The sequence below is a fragment of the Talpa europaea genome (assembly GCF_964194135.1).
Source record: "Talpa europaea genome assembly, chromosome: 14".
NCBI classification, from domain to species: domain Eukaryota; kingdom Metazoa; phylum Chordata; class Mammalia; order Eulipotyphla; family Talpidae; genus Talpa; species Talpa europaea.
The window spans coordinates 65,966,869-65,980,223 of NC_140082.1; the positions used below are offsets into that span (position 1 = coordinate 65,966,869).

Sequence of the window (13,355 nt, forward strand, 5' to 3'; positions counted from 1 at the left end):
CTAGAAGAATATTGGAATGAATATGTTTTCTGAAAGTATTCATTAGCCACATAAATATTTACATTAGAAGCTTCAGTTGGTGGTATAATTTTAACATATTATTTTTTAATTATTAATATTTTCTTTAATATTAGTAACTACTGAAAACGTATTGGTAGTGATTTTTTTAATTCACTTGTTTTATAAATGGAAATGACTATACACTAAATATGACCAAATATTAAACCAACATTACCAGAATATTTCTTTGTAATTGTTTTCTGCTGTGCCTCCCTGAGTCCCAGTCTTCATTACATCAAAAAGTAAAGACATGTCTGGCTACTTGTGGAAAAACTGAAACTAAATCTTATTTCCTAGAGCTCTGTATTAGGTGTTGGTTTGACATGACCCGTTATTTTTTAGCATTTGCATTTTAATGTTCCAAGTTCTCTCTTGCCTTTATCTCCGTTTGAGCATTTGTGTGAAGTGTAGTTACAAGTAAAGCTACAGACAACAATATGTTTAGAAGGATAATACCAAATGATATTGGGATTACAGATTAGAAAATCTCTATCATAATTTGAAAATTAATTTGAAATTAATATTTTTTGAAAATTACAAAATGTAGAAACAGAAATACCAAATGTCTACATTGCTATTTAAACCTTGAGTTTAGTTTAAATGTCAGTAAATGTTGATTTCATGGAAAAAGAGACGGTTTCCTTAGATAAGTTCATTCCTTCAAAATAAACTTTACTGGATTATTTTTTAGAAGCAGATTTTAATGTGCATTTGTATCCAAGTTACATAATAAGTTGCATTATAATGGAGTTGAAATGTACTTAACCATTGTTGTACCTCTATGTTACCATTTAACATATCTCGTGGCTCAATCCTCATGATAACCATGACGTAAATTAGCCTTTTTGCTAGAAAAAAAGTCCTCAGAGATAGAGAATTGCAACTAGTTAAACAATGTAAATTTTACATGTTACTGTAATTTTAGGAAAAGAATTGCTTTGAGTAAGGGGGGGAAGTTATCTCCAAAGATAATATAAAAGAAGCTATGGATTTTAACTCTACCTGGAATTTCTAGAATATTTCAAAGTACTGTTTTTTGAAGTAATTCATATTTGTAGTTCATATTGTATGTTCAGTATACCAAAAATATTCTGTTTTTATTTAATATGTATTTCTTCTTAAAAGTAGGGGTTGAAAAGAAATCTTTGTTTTTAATTGCTAGTAAACACTCTTAGATAAAGAAGTTGTCTTAACATGGATTGAGTTTATGTGTCAGTAAGATAACATCAGTTTTGTTCAGTACAAAGTGATACAGCTAACATTTGTGGTAGCATTACGTATCTCTGTATATATCTGTATACATTGATTAAAGCACATGTTCAGCAGCAGAAACACTTATTTGAGAATCAGTATTGGTTTTACAAAGCAAAATAAAATATATATTACTTGATTAAACAGACTTTTTTTTTACAATGCAGTATTTTTCAGTTGCTTATTTCTCTTCAAAAATAAAAACCTTTTTTATGTACTCCCTTTCCCTTCTGGCTGCAAACCAGGTATTTAAACAAAAATAAAGGATTGCCAGTTTTGCCAGCTGGGGATGAGAACCCGGCTGGTGAAATGTGGGTTCAGGAGGCAGTTAATCCAGCTTTTATGCTTTTTATGGTTTCACAAAAAAAGAGGTTAAAAACCACATTTGGCTCTTATTCATGTTTTGTTGGTGTTGTAGGAATGATGTAAAAGGTTACTTCAATTTTTAAATATTTTGTTATTAGGTAAAATCCTAATCCTAATGGAATTATTAGATAAAGGCCCACAAAGAATAGTCTACTAATTGGCCATGATACAGATTTCTTGAATAATCAAAAGTCACTGGTATTTAAAATATTATATATATGGTATTTCCCTTTACTTATGTAACAAGTAGAACTTCTGCTTCTTTAGGTTATTTTCTGTATGTTTTCATATTAATCATTTTAATCAAGTGATAATTTGAAATATATTTGCCTAAAGATGAAAATAAGAATTTGTTGTTTTTACTGAAAATACTTTTGCTTAGTTTTTGATTTACAAAATATTTTAGAAAAACATAGGAACTGAACTTGTATAAATATCTTGGCAATGCAGTTTGTAGTTTCTTTAACCACAAAACAGTGATACAATTGAGTTAAAACCCTTTTTATATAGCATTTTAGAAACACTGCTGTGTATCTTACTAAGTAACATAGGTTTTTCTTGAAATTATATCTCCATCTTTAATACCCTATCAAAGTACTTTCCAGTTTTCATAGTAGTCATAATATAGTTGAGAAAAATATCATGTGTAATTCTATGATATAATTGGTAAGCTTTAAATTAAAGTCAAATATGAGTAATCTTCAAAAATATTTAATTCACACTAAGAAAGTTTGGAACATGAGTACCACTTTTTTTTTTAAATCACATTGTCTCATATAATCAGTTATATGAACTTTTTTCTTGATAACCTTCATGGGTATTTGTTTCTTTATTTGTTTTTCCCATAGCTAAAAGGATCAGATAAAGTAAACTTTAAGATTATTCATATATAATAAGTTAAGATCAAATATTGAAAGTCCCAAAGTGATGAAAAAAATTCTAGCAAAAAGGTTAAATCCTATAAAAAGGAAAAGGCAAATTTTGGGGGGCAAGTGGCAAGTTATGTTCCAATTTAAACAGGTTGCTCTAACATGGCCTAACTGGTGCTTACATATCTTTTCTTACCAAGTTTATTTTGCATGTAATGTATTTAGGAAACAAATTTATACCACATAGGCATATCCTACACAGATATTGAGCCCATGACTTTTGTTTTTTGTATTTAACAGAATTTTTTGTTAAGATCCTTGGATACTAAAGTTTATTACAACTCAAGCAAAAATTGTTTGTATTCACTTGACTTGCTACATATGTCCTGAAATAGTTTAAACATGTAGGGGCTTCCAAAATTTTTCAAATTAATTTTAATATTCTATACTCCTCTCTTGTTCACTTGCCCACTCTATCTTTCACTGTTTAATTTGCATTACTTTGTAGTTTTTAGTGTAAGAATGTGTAAGACACTTACATGCTCTATAATCATCATGGCTTAGCTCTAAATTATTAAAATCCACGTGATTGGAACCAGAATGAGAAATTAAGTAAGCCTAAGAGAAAAGCTATAAATAAGCTAATGGTTTTCATTTGATTCTTAATGTACTCATAATACGCATCTACTTGGAATTTGTTGTATGACCCCTGACTTTTCTGTGCACTGACCATTTATTTTTATACACACCTGCAACATACTACATAAATACATACTAAGGAAATACTAAATACACATATGTATAATATTTCACATATTTGGTGTGATTAATATCTTTTATAGGATGCTTTATAGTTTTAATGTCAAGATTTCAGAATATCATACCTAAAGGTTGAATCTTAGCATTCATTTGTATGAAAAAAATCTTATGATTTGTTAAGTAAAGCTTTAAGTTAATGTGTAGTAATTAATCTTTTTCCTGGTCTTACTTTTAGGTGTTAGAAGATAATGACTATGGTCGAGCCGTGGATTGGTGGGGCCTAGGGGTTGTCATGTATGAAATGATGTGTGGGAGGTTACCTTTCTACAATCAGGATCATGAGAAACTTTTTGAACTTATACTAATGGAAGACATTAAATTTCCTCGAACACTCTCTTCAGATGCAAAATCATTGCTTTCAGGGCTCTTGATAAAAGATCCAAATAAACGGTAAGCCACAAATAGTACTCAGTGAGTTATGATGAATATGGCTAGAAATTGTGATACAAAAATTAATTCAAATATGATTAACTCCAAGAAGCAATGTATTTGGTGTAGACATCGTCCCCTCTGTGATATTGACTTATTTTTAACTGCATAATATAGAACATTTAAAAACTTCCATTCTTTTCTAACACGGACATTTTATTCAGATATTATCCAAAAAAAAAAAAAATGAGGGTTTTATTAGCTGGTACTTACTATTGTGGGAATAGGAGGATCCCTTTCTTTTCCCTTCAGCATACAGGTGTTTATATTTCTGCTGATAGGCATTATAAAATGAATAAAGCTTTTTCTGTACTCTTCTCCCACTCTAACCTATGCTAACATGTCTAACTACTTTTTGTGTCATTTGAAGATCATCTTTTCTGTACATGAAGGATTAATGGCAAAATCCTAAAAGGATCAATAGCAAAAGAAAGATGTTTACATAGTCTGTATTTCTACTTCTGTATCTACAGCTATGACTTGAAGAATCCTATACCGCTGCTGTTTTGTTTAATGAAGTACAGTTTTCTTTGTTCAAGTTTATATATTTGTTTACAGATACACTTTAGAAATCATATATGAAACTGTCACTAATTTTAAAATGTCTCTTAATATGTATTCAAGTGTATATGTATATCTCTCTCCTTCCATGCATAGCATGCATATTATTATTTCTCTGAACATCTCTTGGATCTGTATCTTGATAGGCCATTTTACATTTATTGAACCTTTCATAATAATTCACATGTTTATTTTATAATATTTCTGTTGATTATTAATACTCAATATGTATTTGTTGAGAGACTGAATTAATGAATGAAAAAATAAATTCATTCTAAACTGTGAAGTTAGCCTACATTAAAGATGGTTTCCATTACATATTTCTAGCTTTTAACTTTATTAGGAACATGATTTTGCCTTCAGCAGAAATATGCAAACATAAAGAGTTATCTTTTTACTTGGTGAAGAACTCTTCAAAATTACTTTCATTATCCTTGTAACTTATATTTGTAAACAGATTTTGTCTTTTTTAGACATTTGAATAGCGATGATCGCCCTGTTTTTTTCCCCTATCTTACAGCTTAGATAGTGTATATATTATTCTCATTTCCATCTGATTGAGAGGACAGAGGCCCAGAAAGGTTAAGTGATTTATCTTCTGTCTCACAAAAAATTTATATAGAATAAAAGTAAAAATCACATTTCTTGTCTTTGATATTTCTCTGATTTTTTAGTACATCAATTTTTCAATTGAATCAAATTGGAAATGTGTTTCATTTAATGTAATTGTTACACAGTTAATGTTATAAGCTATACTGGCAATAGGTAATTTTTAAACAAGCTAAGATTTCCATTTTATCTGCTGTAGTTGATTCTGGGATTTGTTATTTGTCTTGGGTTTCAAGGGCATTGAATTTTTATCCCATCCTTGCCTGACTTCTCCAGATAACTTTGATGACCATGCATGTGTGTGTGTGTGTGTGTCTCCTGCTACAAATGTAATTGTAGTTTTCATGTCTACATTTCATTTTTTAATTGTCATCCTGCCTACTACATCCCAGAAAACCTTTACCTCCCCACAGTGAATAACACATCGTAGGTACATAGTAATTGTTGAATAAATGTGAAGTATATTTCTAGAATATCAGTGCCTGTTATCTGGGTAAATTTTGAAAGGCTTTTCCACCTAGAGGTTAGTTTTATCTAAAAAGAAAATGTATTATTTTCAATTATCTTTAGTGTGTCAGCTACACCCCTTCCATATACACACACGTGTGCATGCACACACACACCACTATGTGAAAATACTGGGGAAAGAATGAACAAGAAAAATAGTCTCTTGATGTTCATAGACTAATGTGGGGTATAAAAAATATATTCCCAAATGCTTAGGCTAAACCTCATACAAATTTCTATTATAATTATTAGCTCTGTTAAGGAATTATAAGATTTGAGCTGATTTTTGGAGAGCTAGAATTTACGGTAGCATTCATACAGAGAAAGACAAGCACTGTATGATTTCACTCATGTAGTACATGAAGAAGAAGAGCAAACTGAAAACAAAAAAAATATACTTTTAGACTATAAGATTAATTAGTGGTTAGAAGAAAGAAACAGGAGGACTGGTGGGTAAAACAGGAAAAAGGGGTCAGATGGAATTAGACTTTTAGTGGCGAATATAATACAGTAGAAATAGATGTTGATTTATCATGATATGCATCTGAAACCTATAATGTTATAAACAAATGTTACTTCAATTAAAGTTTGTCAATTGCTAGATTGATGATAAGGACCTTATATTAGGTTTAGCTTATAAGGACCTTATATTTCTTAGAAAATGTTTAAACTTATTTAGAAGAGGATGAGAAATCACTGAATTATTAAAAGTAAGGAATGTATAATCATATATGTATTACGAAAGTATAATCATGTATAATCATACATGTATTATAAAAGTATAATCAAATATGTATTATGAAAAGGTAACCATAATGGCATGGATAGATTTGTACAGCATGGGACTGGGACAGGTAGGCAGAACAATAAAGAACGTGTGTAGAATTTTCCAGATAGGAGATGGGGGTCCTTCTTAAATGGTAAAAGAGCAGGAAAGAGAAGTTTATGAATGATTAAATAAGAATGATGAGGAAGTATAAGGAGCCTGGAATACCTCTGAGCTTTCCAAATGAGTGACTAGTTTGGAGTACGGATTATAATTAAGATGGGAGTAAAGGCAAAGAAGGAGGCTTTATGGAGTGGAGGTTGATATTTACTGTGACTGTATCAAGTTTAAGATATCTATCGAAAACCGAGATGACAATGTCAAGCAAGCAGTTGAACATAGTGTTTAGTAGAACGGCAATAACTGAATATATTGATTTGGGATGCAAAGGCATCTAGGAGATAGCTTGAGCCCTGAGAATGGTAGAGCGATAAGTATATAAAGAGAGGAAAGGCTAGGACAAAATCCCAGGAAACATCAGATTCTAAGAAGAGAAAGATCCAACAAAAAATCCTGAAAAGTCTTAGGTAGCATAATCAAAGGTAGCTTATAATATTCCTCTTTGTTATCCCTATTCAACTTTTTTAAATACTGCTCTAATTTTTTCTGGTACTCTACTGAATTTGCTGTCACTTCTGTCAAAAGATTAAATATATTTTTGCTTCTATTTTCTATTCTCGGTTATTTTGAAATCATTTTCTAGTATCTGCTTAATGGATGGTCCTATATATAATTACAGGAAAAGCATGACCTCATGTTGCATTCAGGAACACTAGGAAAATGTGGATTTCATAATGTTCATAATAATAAAGAATCTAGTAGCTGAAACTTTATTTGGCATTCTCCAGTTGGAATTTAGGATTCCTGGACATAAATACCTTAGTACAGATCATAGTTTGATATTACTTTATGTCATATATTAGGAAGTAATTGTTATTGACATTTTTTACTGTTTCACACTGTGAAGAAGCTTGTGTTAAAGAATCTCTCTCAGCTTCTAAAATGGCAGTCTAAGATTATTCTTAGACTTTGCATAGTATCCATGGCGATACTTTAATTTTATATGCATTTGATAAATATAGATTAAATGCTAGCTATATCCAAAGCCAAACTATTGCTAGAGAACTGAGCGGTGACAAAAATGAATAACCGAGGCTGATTTATAAACCTTTTATTTACAAAATGATTATGGCTCTCCACTCCAACTCCCACCTCACCCACTGTCTCACATATAATTAACATGAAAATAATATTGAAATAAGTGGCATAAGTGTAATTAATAAAATACAACGAGCTTCTAATTTTTGTCAGGCAGACTATTTTGATGCATATGTTGAAATGTTAAGTTCTTCAAAAACATGTTTTGGTGTTTCTGCTTTTGGTTCCCTTACAACGTTAAAATGCATTTTGGAAATTCTAGTAGTAATCTGCCCTCAAAAGAATATGTAGTCCACTGGGGGAGAGAGAAACACAATTTGAAATAGAGTAAAATGAACTTAAGGTTAGGAAGAAGAATGCTGAGAATAAGTACATAATTGCTAGTGGGTGAATATTGTTACAGAGAACTGATTGAATCTCAGAGGTGGTTCATTCTGTGTGGATCTGGGGATAGGAATACTAGATGGGAGGAAGTGTGGATAATCCCTAGAGATATGTAGATATCAGCTAATATTTGTACATTTTGAAATTTCCATTCTGGAAATATTCAGAGGACTCTGGATTCCTCACGTATTTTATTCTTTATACCTAATAATAGTCAGAACCTACTAAAATTGTAAATTTGTTTTCTGTGACCTATTTTTCTTCTTACCCAGAGAGGTGTTGGAGTTGGCATGTACTAGCTTATGGGAGCTAACTGTTAAATTTCAAGAATTTGTGAGCTGGTTATTTAATTACAGGCATAATTAATAATCTAATTAATTAAATTTACAGATTTAATAAATGATACTAAAATCAAAGGTAATAATCACTCAAAACTCATTTCTCCTTAACTTTATAACATTTTGCCATTATCTCTGCTTTTGAGGTTACGTGTATCCATTGTATCAATATAGAAATACTGTAGAATGATTTGCTACAGCACACCTCTTCCTATTTCTGTATTGATCAGCATCATTTTGATAATCTGAATTGGTTATTGTGGGGATATTTACAACACCAACATTAGCAAACATTGTAAGTCAGACTTAATTTATTGTCTTGTTGCTCAGACTTAATTAAGAAAGTAACATAGAAAATGTTAATATCACAGATTAAATTTTTTTTTAGAGGCATTTTTATTTATTTATTTGTTTGTTTGTTTGTTTTGTTTATACAAGCACTGGGTACAGTCAGAAGCGCGGGAGGGTGAGAGAATTCACCAGAGCCAGAGCGGGGAGCAGAGCAGGCAGAAGGACCGAAGCACACTGCTGAGGGGAGCAGCAGGTGGCAGGAGAGGTCTGCGCGCCATGCGGGACCCTCCTCTGGTGGCCGGGGAGCAGCCGGGGATCGAACCGACGCGGCAGAGGCCGCAGGCAGCTTCGCAAACCAGCGCTCAACCGCTGCGCCACTGGGGAAGCCCCACAGATTAAATTTTAACATTTGTTGTATCTGTGTCCATTCCATTGTGAGCAGCACCAAAAAAACTAAAGAAATATTCTTCTACTATTCAAGTACAATTAACTATTCAGCAAAAAATTTATTCATATAACTGACAAGTGAAGTTCTGATGTATGTCTCTGTGATGTCACCTTCATCTCTGTCTTTCCCATGGACTAAATAATCATTCAGTAGTCATTTTAGAAGTACTCATAAGTCAGTCTGTAGGTTTGGAGTTCATCAAAAATTAACAGAAGTTTTCTGTGAAAATCAATTGGTTAATTTACAATAAAGAACATTGTATATTTTATTATTTGTCAATTTTGTGCTTTATAGCCTCTATATCAATAAAATTCATGATAAAATTTTATATTTATCCATTATAAAGACATAATATATTTATCATGAATATATATGTATAATTTCTTCCAGATTGCTGGTTAAGGATTTGCAAACATATATCATTCCTAATTATGAACAAGTCCAAATAGAGCTTATTATATCAAATTCAGATTTAAATACTTTCTTTACTTTCTCATCATCATTCTTTCTCTGTTCTTTTTTGTTTCCCCTTCTTTCTTCCCTCCTTACATCTCCCTTTTTTCCTCTTCTCATTCTTTCTTTGTGGTTACTGGTATGGACTTTCTGAAACTGAGGAATTCACAAAAAACTTGAATTTCATTTTGTGTCACGTATCAGTTAAATAAGAGTACCTTCAAAGATGGCAGAGTATTTTACTTGCTTTCTAAAATTACATTTATTGTGGTAATACTGATTTACAACATTGTACATGTTTTAGGGTATAGGTGTTTACTTCTACAAATGTATGTCATACTACATCTACCAGTTAAAGCATTAGATGAGGTGTATTAAAAAAGTTTTAATAGATATTTCAACTTGTATAGCAAATTATATTTTGATGATAACTTACAGATTAACAATATCATTTCCTCAGAAATTTATTTCAGATTTGTAAAGAGTTCATGAGTTTTTATTAGCAATGTTCTGCAAATTATTTTTTCTAACTAGTTATTTCAGATTTTTTTTTTTAACAAGGATATACTTTGACTTAAGTCATTCTAAGTTTGGTTTATAGAATTGACAATATAATAATTACTATTATTTCTAACCCTTGCAGTAACCCCCCCCCCAGACTGATAATATTATCTGAACTCTATTGATGAACAAATTGAGATTAAGCAAGTTTTCATTATTACGTATCTCATAAATTTCATAACTGACTGACTGTTTCAAGTTTGTCTCCAGACTCTAAGCTTGTTTCAAAAAACATGCTATACAGAGTAGATTAAGGATACTAGATCTTACAACAAAAGCCATTTTATTTTTATAGCTTTTATCATACGGTCTACTTAACACACAGAAAATTGTATTTCACAACAGCTTTGTTGTTTGGTGTTGGACTCATGCAAATGTTTTATACTCATTTAATTTTATTTCTGAACTTTTAGCCTTGGTGGAGGACCAGATGATGCAAAAGAAATTATGAGACACAGTTTCTTTTCTGGAGTAAACTGGCAAGATGTATATGATAAAAAGGTATGTTATCTTCATAGCATTGTCTTTATATATTTTGGCTAAAAGACATTAACAGCAAAGGATAGATAAAATTTAATGATATAATGATATTTTTCATTTACCTCTATCAGTCAAATATTAAGCAACTTAAAACAAAATTTTATTGGCAATTTAGACTCCCAAAATGCATCTTAAAATTTTATTCAATATGTCAAGGCATTGACTTTTTTTAATATCACAATGGTTTGTAAATTTCTCATTTTCCTTTACTGAGAAAAAATAAAGACACCAGTGTTAAGTTATTCTCTATAAAATTTTAATTTAAAAATTTCTCTTTATGCCTTTAATTTTCAAGTGAACTGTTCAGATTTATTTGTACAAGTCCTTGTCTTTAAAAGGAATATAAAGCAGTTTGTTTTTAAAAGGAATATAAAGCAATTTATTTGCACCTGGTGGTGCAAGGGGTCAAGTGTCAGCACTGTGAATGAAGTAAGCTGCAACTACTTCAGCAAGAGTTCAATCCCTGCCCAGGGAGGTGACCCACATGGTGCAGCAGACCTCTCCTGTCTTACCCGCTGCTCCCCTCAACAGTGTATTACAATCAGTCTGTCAGTTCTGCTCCCCACTGCCTCTGGTGAATTCTCTCACTACCACCCCTTCCCCACACCTCTGGCCAACACCCCAGCTCTTGTATGCATATATAAATAAATCTTTTTTAAAAAGCAATTTATTTTTAATACTTAACAAAGGAAAGCATTTACTTGACCTATTTGGAATGTTTCTATTATTTGAAACAGAACTTTAATGTCCACAAAATGGATACCACTAATTATGTAACTTTTTTGTTGTTGTTGTTTGCTTATTACTTGTCTTTAGTTTTTGCTTATGTTTTTCAATATTTACTTAAGTTTATCAACAGGTAATTATTGTCTCTTCCAACTTTAAAATTTTTGTTTATTTTGTTTTTATTGCTTCAGGTATTGTTAGTACAGACATTGATTTAAATTTTTTGTTTTTCAAATGCTCATACAAAAGTTTCACTGTGAAATTTTTATGTAATTTGGTATTTGCTTAGAATTTGTATCTAATTTTTTAGTCCTTTTAGCTTTTTCCAGTTTTTTATCTTTTTCTTTGAAACATATAAATCAGCATTTATGTGGTATATATTGTGTGCCATGTAGTCTTTTCTGTTAAACCCAAAAGGAAAGATAGGATGGCATGAGTCATAAGAATCTTCATTTCTGTATTGTATATCTTTCTAAGCATTTCTTAGTACTAGATGCTTAAAATAGTGCACACTATTAAACACCTCTATTCAAACTTAATTATAACTCACATCCCTAGAGTTTCTACCATGTATAAACACTGAGGTAAGTACTGGGTTCTTTTTTTTTTTTAAATAATAAATTTTATTTTTATATTCCCCATACAATTTCAACCCCCCCATTCTGACCCCAATCCCTCCCCTCCCACCCCCCACCCCCCAAAAAGTGTCTCTGGTTCATAGTTTTTTGTTGATTTTGATTTTCACTTTCTTATAGTTATTCATTTTCCTGGTCCCTTATTTAAGTTATCTAGATTCCTGCTATGAGTGAGACCATCCAGTATTTTTCTTTTTCTTTTTGGCTTATTTCACTGAGCATGATCCCTTCCAGCGCCATCCATGTTGCTGCAAATTGCATGTGTTTATCTTTTTTGAATGCTGAGTAATATTCCATGGTATATATGTACCACATCTTCTTGATCCAGTCATCTATTTTTGGGCATTTGGGCTGTTTCCAAAGCTTAGCTATTGTAAATAGAGTTGCTATAAACATAGGGGTGCAGGTGCTCTTTGGAATTGATGTTTCTGTGTCCTTTGGGTAAATACCTAGGAGTGGAATTGCTGGATCTTATGGAAGCTCTATGTTTAGTAGGTCCAGAAATCTCCACACAACTCTCCATAGTGGTTGGACCAGTTTGCACTCCCACCAGCAGTGCAGGAGAGTTCCTTTTTCTCCACAACTCGCCAACATTTGTTGTTGCTAGTTTTTTTAATATGTGCCATTCTCACTGGTGTAAGATGGTATCTCATGGTAGTTTTGATTTGCATTTCCCTGATTACAAGTGATGTTGAACATTTTTTCATATGCCTGTTAGCCATTTGCATTTCTTCTTCAGAGAAGTTTCTTTTTAGCTCTTCTGCCCATTTTTTGACTGGATTATTTTCTTTGTTGTTGTTGAGTCTCATCAGCTCTGCACAGATTTTTGTGATCAGTCCTTTATCATTGGTGTTGTGTGCAAAAATGTTCTCAGTACTGGGTTCTTTTTAACCCTTCTGAAAAGCTGACCATTCTTAAATGCACTTAATGTTTATTAACTTCATGTATACAATTGTACATACACTTTATTAGTGATGATATCGCTTATGAGTCACTTCTATATATAACCCTACATCCTGTTGTCATATCAGTACACTGCTAAAGAACCCGAAAAAGGTCAAAGTCTTCTAATGTCCCGCAGAAATAATACCTGGTCAGCAGTTTTTACTAGAAAAGGAATATAGTTAAAATAGTTTCCCAGAGGGGCCTCCCCTGGTGCCCGCAGCCTTTGCAGCACCGGTTGAATCCCTGGCCACTAGCCAGGGTCCCACATGTTGTGCAGACCTCTCCTGCACGCCTGCTGCTCCCCTCAGCAGTGTATTTTGTCAGTCTGCCTGTTCTGTTCCCGCTCTGGCTCTGGTGAATTATGTCACCCCCCCACGCTTCTGACTGTACCCAGTGCTTGTATTAATAAATAAATAAATCTTTAAAAAAATAGTTTCCCAGAGAACTCAGTTTTTAAAAAGATGGATTGAGGATTGGAGGGAAAGAAAGAGTAAGTTTCTGTAGGAGACCGTTTTGGACCATCAGAGAGGCAAACATTGACTTTCTTTAGTCCTGTTAGGAGACTAAAATATGCACAAA

At 32.1% G+C, this 13,355-nt stretch overlaps 1 protein-coding gene across 1 annotated transcript in view; it reads left to right on the plus strand.

Moving 5' to 3' along the window:
- The window catches only part of AKT3 (AKT serine/threonine kinase 3), a gene marked incomplete at both ends in the record, with an annotated part of 318,070 nt that overhangs the window by 270,983 nt on the left and 33,732 nt on the right, over positions 1-13,355 (plus strand). Inside the window, 2 exons of the mRNA XM_084254496.1 lie at positions 3,541-3,755; positions 10,344-10,431. Of these exons, the coding sequence (XP_084110622.1) occupies positions 3,541-3,755; positions 10,344-10,431 (303 nt within the window). The remainder of the gene's footprint in view (positions 1-3,540; positions 3,756-10,343; positions 10,432-13,355) is intronic.